Source organism: Otolemur garnettii, unplaced genomic scaffold (genome assembly GCF_000181295.1).
Source record: "Otolemur garnettii isolate 467f Iridium unplaced genomic scaffold, OtoGar3 scaffold00003, whole genome shotgun sequence".
Taxonomy (NCBI): domain Eukaryota; kingdom Metazoa; phylum Chordata; class Mammalia; order Primates; family Galagidae; genus Otolemur; species Otolemur garnettii.
The window spans coordinates 26,198,792-26,207,148 of NW_003852398.1; the positions used below are offsets into that span (position 1 = coordinate 26,198,792).

At 47.5% G+C, this 8,357-nt stretch overlaps 1 protein-coding gene, 1 non-coding gene and 1 pseudogene across 3 annotated transcripts in view; 2 read left to right on the forward strand and 1 right to left on the reverse strand.

The window, feature by feature from the left end:
- The window catches only part of PDE6A (phosphodiesterase 6A), an 81,640-nt gene extending 74,234 nt beyond the window's left edge, over positions 1-7,406 (forward strand). Inside the window, exons 18-22 of one of the 2 annotated variants that reach the window (XM_003782047.3) lie at positions 895-958; positions 1,256-1,330; positions 4,156-4,239; positions 5,933-6,080; positions 7,198-7,406. In XM_003782047.3, coding sequence (XP_003782095.1) covers positions 895-958; positions 1,256-1,330; positions 4,156-4,239; positions 5,933-6,080; positions 7,198-7,271 — 445 coding nt within the window. In that variant the 3' untranslated portion in view covers positions 7,272-7,406. The remainder of the gene's footprint in view (positions 1-894; positions 959-1,255; positions 1,331-4,155; positions 4,240-5,932; positions 6,081-7,197) is intronic. The other variant, XM_003782048.2, reaches the window with a different exon arrangement.
- LOC111727209 lies at positions 9-76 on the forward strand. Its single transcript, XR_002774815.1, has one exon. It is a non-coding gene; the product is annotated as a small nucleolar RNA SNORD56 (small nucleolar RNA).
- LOC111727265 lies at positions 3,194-3,367 on the reverse strand (annotated as a pseudogene).
- Positions 7,407-8,357: the final 951 nt, after the last annotated feature.

An 8,357-nucleotide genomic window follows, 5' to 3' on the forward strand; every position in this document is an offset into this window, starting at 1 on the left:
AGCCACAGGTGCCAAGCCGGCAATATTTTTCAATAGCAGTTCACCTAGTGAATGTTGATACTTTGGGTTTCAGTGGAAAAAAAAAGTTTATGGTGGGGGCAATTATGAAAAAAAAGGTCTAAAAAAGGCTTTTTGGCAGTTGGGACAGGGGATGATAATGAGAAAAAGGTCGGGAAACATTGCTTTACACTAGATTAAAGAGAGGGGGCTCTGTGATGAGATTTATGTGAAAGTGATGTTTGTACAGTTCCTGCTACATTATAAAAACCCAGTATATGGGTGGTGCCCATAGCTCAGTGGGTAAGACACTGGCCACATACACAGAAGCTGTCAGGTTCAAGCCAGGCCTGGGCCTGCTAAGCCACAGTGACAACTGCAACGACAAAAAAAAATATATATATATCTGGGCATTGTGGTGGGCGTCTGTAGTCCCAGCTACTTGGGAGGCTGAGGCAAGGAATCGCTTAAGCCCAAGAGTTTGAGGTTGCTGTGAGCTGTGAAGCCATGGTACTGTACCAAGGGTGACATAGTGGCAACATAGTAACACTCTGTCTCGAAAAGAAAAAAAATAAAGATTTCTCCTACCTCATCTCATTTAACCTTATACCTACTTTGTGGGGAAAGTACCATTATCATTATAGACAGAGAAATGAAAGTTTATAGAGGTCTGTTCAGTTGCCCAAGGTCAAACCTCTGATGGTTGACAGAGGTAAAATTTAAATTTCTGTCTGACTTCAAAGCTTGCCCCAGATGCAATGGGGCAGTAAGCCCTTTCCTCACAATGAGGTGAAGTCACCTACTAGCAGGAGGGTGGGGAGAGAGGTAAGAGAGATGGAATTGACCAGGGCTGGCATTCTTAATGGCCCTGGACTGATGGAAGCATCCCATGCACAGGGCCATGATGATGACTGCCTGTGATCTCTCGGCCATCACCAAGCCCTGGGAGGTGCAGAGCAAGGTATGGACTCCCCCTAACCCGGGATGAGGGACTTCCAGTGCTGGTGGCAGCAGGTAATGAGGCTTGGGCTCTCTCAGCCCAGTGCCAGAGCCAAGTCATTTTTGCTCCATCCTCCTCTGCAAGGATATGGGAATCACCTTAGGGTCTCTCCAATGATCATAGTAAAGTAGGGGTGTGGGAGCAGGGATGGGTTTACCTTCTGTACTCAGTTGAAAATGCAAGAGGGTCGGGAGCAGGGATAAGGGATTGGGCTGGGGCATTTGACTTGGTAGACGCATGAGGGTCTGTCTATTGCAGGTAGCTCTGCTGGTTGCTGCCGAATTCTGGGAGCAAGGTGACCTGGAGCGCACAGTGCTGCAACAGAATCCCATTGTGAGTAGAGAGGGGACTTTGGCCTGATGTTGGACATGTGTGGTCTCATTCTGATAGAGCTGACTTTTTCTTACCTTTTGTTTCCAAAGTGTGGTCAACTTTATTACTTGAGAACATTTTGGAGATGCATATTCAAGGCCTCACCCTAGACCTAGCCAACCTGAAGTTCTGGGGGTGGGCCCAGGCTGAGGCCAGGTGTAGAAGCTCACACCTGTAATCCTAGCTCTCTGGGAGGCCGAGGCAGGTGGATCACTTGAGTTTAGGAGTTCAAGATCAGCCTGAGAAGAGTGAGACCATGTCTCTACTAAAAATAGAAAAATTAGCTGGCATCATGATGGGCTCCTGTGGGCCCAGCTATTGCTTAGAGCCCAAAAGTTTGAGGGCATTCTAGAAAGCCCTCCTAAAATTTGAGAAATGTGTCCTTAGCTCACTCAGCTACTTAGAGCTTGACAAGTAGGAACTAAAACGTAGATTGCACTTCAGGTTTAATAGTCTAGGAGTCTGCCTCCCCAATCCTGTCCTGACAGCACTGACAGCAAGGAGGGGAAGCCCTTGCTTGCCTCTCTGCACACCTGTCAATGTTGAAAGTTAATCTGTCTGGGACTCACATCAGGCTTCCCGTGGGGATGGGGAGAACAGCTGGAAGTTATCCAGAAGGTCCTGAGGGTGGAGCTAAGAAGTAGACAGGGAATTGAAGAGGATGGGTAAAAAAAGAGAGATTTTTTGGACAAACCATTGATAAGGGGACAGGCTAAACCTGTGGGAGCGTGCTAAGGATGGGAGGCTAGGAGCTGACGGAGAGAGGCACACTGGGAGGTCAAGGTCTCCTGTCATGAACAGGAACAGTAAGGCCCCATGAGATCTGTAGTTTTCTTTCTAACATTTTAAAATGCAGAGAGAATAGTCAGCAAACTCTAGGTACCTATCTGCCAGAGCCAGTGATTAGCAGCAGTCTGCCATTCTTTTTTGTTTATTTTTTATTATTTATTTATTTATTTATTTTGAGACAGAGCCTCAAGCTGTCCCCCTGGGTAGAGTGCTGTGGCATCACAGCTCACAGCAACCTCCATCTCCCAGGCTCAAGTGAGTCTCCTGCCTCAGCCTCCCAAGTAGCTGGAACCACAGGCGCCCGCCACAATGCCTGGCTATTTTTTGGTTGCAGCTGTCATTATTGTTTGGCGGCCTGGGCTGGATTCAAACCTGCCACCTTGGGTGTATGTGGCTGGTGCCTTAGCCACTTGAGCCTGACAGGTGCTGAGCCTGTTTTTTATTTTTGAAACAGATTCTCATTCCCTTGCCCTGGGTAGAGTGTGGTGGTGTCAGCTCACAGCAACCTCACACTTTTGGGCTCCAAGCAATCCTCTTGCCTCAGCCTTCTGAGTAGCTGGGACTACAGGAGTCCATCACAATGGCTGATTAAATTTTTCTAGTTTTAGTAGAGACATGGTCTCACTCTTGATCAGGCTGGTCTTGAATCCTAAGCTCAACTGATCCACCCACCTCGGCCTCCCAGAGAGCTAGCCTCTGCTCCTGGCCTCAGTCTGCCATTCTTATTGTATCTGTTTTCATTCATGCATTTTTTTTCTTTTGGCTGGAGTATTTTAAAGTAAATCCCAGATATTGTCTTTTCTTCCATAAATATTTAATATGTATCTCTGTGACATGAGAGGTTGGTACAGACAAAAACATACACACAACCACAATACCATTATCACACTGACAAAATTAGTAATAATACCTCAGTATCATCTAATCCCCAATCTCTGTTCATTTTCTCCAATTGAGGAAAAGAATTCAGTTGATTTGTTCAAATCAGAATCCAATTAAGGAACACACTGCCTCTGGGCTTTTTTAGGGCGGGGGGGGGGGTTAAATCCTGGAGGTACTGCAACAGCAGGTCAATGTGTAGAATGGATGGAGCAAGCTCCTGTTCCATCCCCCTGCTCCCAAAATCATTTACTATAATGTCAGTAGTTAGAAGACATTAAACTGATACAGGAAGTACATTTGATCTTAGCCAAAAGGCCAAGAAGCCTGATTGTTATGTCTCTTAAGTTTCTTGATTAATAGTAGGATGCCTACCTACCTACTAATTGGCCTTTTTTTATATTGTACATTTCCTGCAAACCGCTCTTTCAAATCTGGAAACTTGATGAGTCTATAGTTTGATTCTTTTTTTTTTTTGAGACAGAATATGTGTATAGTTGTATACACAGTAGAGTACTATGATGTCATAGCTCACAGCAACCTTAAACTCTTAGGCTCAAGTGATCTTGCCTCAACTTACTGAGTAGCTAGGACTACAGGCACCCGCCACAATACCTGGCTATTTTTTAGATGGGTTCCCTGGTCTTGTTCAGCCTGGTCTTCTCCTGAGCTCAAGTAATCCACCCACCTTGGCCTCCCAGAGGGCTACAATTATAGTCATGAACCGCTACACCTGGCCTACAGTTTGATTTTTCTCTCTCTTTTTTTTTTTGAGACAGAGCCTCAAGCTGTCCCCCTGGGTAGAGTGCTGTGGCATCACAGCTCACAGCAACCTCTAACTCCTAGGCTCAAGCGAGTCTCCTGCCTCAGCCTCCCAAGTAGCTAGGACCACAGGCGCCCATCACAACGCCCGGCTATTTTTTGGTTGCAGCCGTCATTGTTGTTTTTTGGCAGGCCTGGGCTGGATTTGAACCCACCACCTTAGGCGTATGTGGCTGGCGCCTTAGCCACTTGAGCCACAGGTGCCTAGCCCAGTTTGATTTTTCTAAAGCAGAATTTTACATCGATGGAGGGGCCCTCTTACTGCACAGTGCAGTTAACTTTCTCCCCCATGCTAGCCCATGATGGACAGGAACAAGGCGGATGAACTCCCCAAACTTCAAGTCGGCTTCATCGACTTCGTTTGCACCTTTGTCTACAAGGTAGGCTGTTGGTTTCCTCACACCTAATAAAATGTCTTTGATAAACCCAGGATTCCCAAACAACAGCAGGGATAATTAGCCTGGGGAGGGGCCAGTGGGTGATACTTTACAAAGTATCTTCTCATCTCTAGTGACACGTGTCTCTTGGATGGCACTGTTGGTCTTGGGTGATTGTAGCCCAGGCTAGCGCCTGGAGCTTGGCACAGTGTAGTTGCCCAGTACATAGTTGTGGGACAAATGACTAAACATGGCTTCGGCGGGGGCAGGGAAACAGCAGACACACCCCTTGCTAGCTTCCTCAGCTGGTGGAGATGTGATAGGCCTAAATAATTGTGAAAAGATAAGTCTGGAATTTCTCCTTGAACTATTATTCCAAGTTAAGTTCTTTGAGATACCCATTGCTCCCATCTACCTCTCATTTTTAATTTTGCTTTTGGCCATGTTTCACACGAGAATACAAAAGTCAGAGATGAGGAATGGCAGGGCCGTTGTCACCAGACTCAGTCATGAAGCAGGATTGGAGCGGGGACCTCAGTGTGGGCTCTCTGTGTTGTGCCTGCTGCAGCCCCTAGGCAGGAAGGAGAAGTGCACATGCTCCAGGGGGCACAAGAGCATCTCAGATATGATGCAGACTAACTGGGGTCCTCTGCTCAACGGGCAGAGTAGCTGAAGCTCATCACTGTCCTCAGTAGCATCACTAAATTGGGGAGACTGGACAAGGTGGCTTACATATGTTCTCACAACAACCCCGTGCAGGAGGTATTGTTACTGTCCTGATTTCATGGCTGAAGGTGAGATCTGGTAGTGACCCCTCTCCCCCAAGGTCACACAACTTGTGGCAGAACCTGGACCTGATCCCAGTCATCTCTAAACAGTTGGCTCTGGCTGGACCTCTGCACTGGGCCCTGGATTTGCTGTCCATACCTTGGGCAAACCTACTCCATCAATCTGTGTGTCAATGTCCTCACCTAAAAATGTGCCAGTAGGAGCAACGATTCTTATTTTCCCACCTCAAGGGAATTCGATAATTCATAAACTGTAATGTGCTGTGCTCAAAGGCAGCCTTTAATCCACATGCCAATTTCACTCCACAAATACTATCTTTGTGCCCCTGACCCTGGGCTAGATCAGGACCACCCCAGTGATGAATAGCCAATGTCCCTGGCATCTCCAGGTTCTCAGCCACTAAGGGAGACAGGCAAAGAGGTCATTGCAAGGATGCAAGATGGGACTTAAGGGGCAGAAGAGGCTTCCCAAGTGATCTGTGAGTGCAGGCCTCAGGGAAGGAGAGGGGAGGTTAGGGAGTTGGGAATTGGAAGATTTGGAATGTCTGGGGGTTTCAACTTGGTGAAGGGCAGGAGGGCTCTAGGTCATGGAGAGGCTTGAAAACCACATTAAGGGGTTTACACTTCACCCTAAAGGACACAGGGTGCTGCAGAGGAGTTTGAAGCAGGAGAGGGACAGTGACCTATGCACTAGAGGCCCTGCAGCTTCAGCCTGCACACCACTTGCAGGAGAGTTTGAAGCAGGAGAGGGATAGCGTCCTATGCACTAGAGGCCCTGCTGACCGCTTGCTGACCCCTGCTACCCACCCGGGGCAGCTCAACACAGTGCCATTTCCAGCTTCTCCTCCCGCTTGAGCCCAGCCCTGGAGCATGGGCCCTATGCCAGAGGCACACACTCTGTCTTCCAGGAATTCTCCCGTTTCCATGAGGAGATCACGCCCATGTTGGACGGGATCACCAACAACCGCAAGGAGTGGAAGGCACTTGCTGACGAGTACGAGGCCAAGATGAAGGCTCTGGAGGAGGAGAAGCAGAAACATCAGGCGGCCAAGCAAGGTCAGTGGACAGCGGAGGGTGTCACGCCTGGCCTTGAAGCTCCATGCCGCGCCTGGCCAGGCTACACAGGGGGCCTCCTCCAGGCCTGCTGCTCACCTGTTACCATCCCCTTCTGTGTCCGAGGGCACTGAGGCTGGCAGGGCTGGCCACACCGTCAGTAGTGGGATTGCCCGAGTCCCAGAATGGGAAGCTCTTGGCCTCCCAGCCTGTCTCCCCAACAACATAAGCACACACTATGATTCTAACACTGTGGGCATATGTCTCTACCCTGGTGCAAAGGAGAAAACCTAGAATTATTCGTTGGAAGGAATTTTATAGGCCATATTTCCAGCCTTCTGTCTGATGTCTGAATCCTGCCTATATGATCATGAGGAAGCGACCTGTGTGCAGGCCTGCATCCAACCAGTGACATAGTGACATCTTCATTCAGTACTACAGTTAGGAAGGGTCTCCCTTGAACTCAAAGTATTCTCCTTGTTGAAATTCCCACCTAGTGGCCGCGGTTCTGCCTTTGGGAATCCAATGGCATTTTCTTGTTCCGATTCTTCCCTACCCATGGTACTGTCCCTTCCTTCAAGCCATTCCTTTTACGGGCTTTGCTCTGTTTCCTCATAGGACACGGCTTCTAGTCCCTGGCCTACCCTGACTGCCCTCCTCTGCACACCCCACACTCTTCACCCTTGGTTCTTACACATGGCCACGGTCAGGGCCCCTCACGGCTATTGGCAATGTGGGGAGATTCTAAAGGGGCAGCTGCAAAAATAATAATAATGAAATAAAAAAAATTAGAAAAAGGCAAAAACAAAAAAATAAATTAAAAAATTAAATGAGCTGCTACAAATGTAGGGCTACCACTTACAGACTCCCCGTGTCTCCCAGACATCGGTGTCAAGTGTGGCACCTCATTGTCATCATTTTTGTACTGCGCTTTTTTTTAGAAGAGACACTATTCTCAGTCTCCATCATTCTCCTCATGCCTGGTTTAACTTCTACGTGTGTGGTTATCTGTTGGCCCTCAAAAGCCTTTGAATTTGCAACTCTTGATCCGAACTAGGTCAAAGGGGAAGCCCTGCAGCCTCCGGTCACCCAGTGTGTTCTCTTTTTTGTCTGATTGCAGCAGCCGCAGGAAATCCTGGAGGGAACCCCAACCCAGGGGGTGCGCCTGCGTCCAAGTCCTGCTGCATCCAGTAGTGGGGACCAGGGATCTACTGACCAGCCCGCTCCACTCTTTCATGGGAGATTACCCAAGCCAGTGGAGAACCACACACCTTTCTGAGAAGTGAAAGAGTTACAGGATTTGAAAGCCAATAGAGAATTTAGTTTCCATCTCATCTCGTAGTTTTTGCCCATTCTTTTAGCCTTGACAACTGTTTATTGAGCTAAAACCAATATTCCAACTTTCACAGTCATCAATTAAACATTTAATTAATGCCAGGTGCACCTGTTCACTTAGGATCATTTTTTTTCCTTATACTTTCATTTAATATTTTATAAAAATTTCCATTCTCAAGATCAGAGAATTTTACACTGAATCTCCATGTGGCCATCACTCAGATTCTGATGTCAAGATTTTGCCACATGCGCTTCACTTGTCCTTTTTATGTTTCTTTTTCAAGTTTTTCTTTTCTGTTTTTTCTTTTCTTTTTTTTTGGAGACAGAGTCTCACTTTGTGGTCCTTGGTAGAGGGCCATGGCATCATAGCTCACAGCAACCTCCAATTCTTGGGTGTAAGTGATTCTCTCTCTCTCTCTTTTTTTTTTTTGTTTTTTGTTTTTTAGAGACAGAGTCTTGTTTTATCCCCCTCAGCAGAGTGCTATTGCATCACAGCTCACAGCAACCTCCAACTCCTGGGCTTAGGCAATTCTCTTGCCTCAGCCTCGAGTAGCTAGGACTACAGGAGCCTGCCACAACACCCAGCTATTTTTAGAGACAAGGTCTCACTCTGCCTCAGGCTGATCTCAAACCTGTGAGCTCAGGTGATCCACCTGCCTCGGCTTCAAAGAGTGCCGGGGTTCCAGGTGTGAGCCACCACGCCCAGCCTCTTTTTCAAGTTTTTCTTAACTGAAGCATTTAAAGGCAAATTCCAGACCTACCATTTTATTCCTCTATTGCATGTCTTTAAAAAAATAAGGGCAATTTCTTTTCTTTTTTTAATGCTTACGCTAGCCCTGGAGGCATTTTCTAGCATAAGCACATCATTATCGTGTATACTAGATGCACACCTAATCCTCACTGGTGGTAAGTGCTACGGGAAGAGACACAGACCCCCCAGGACTC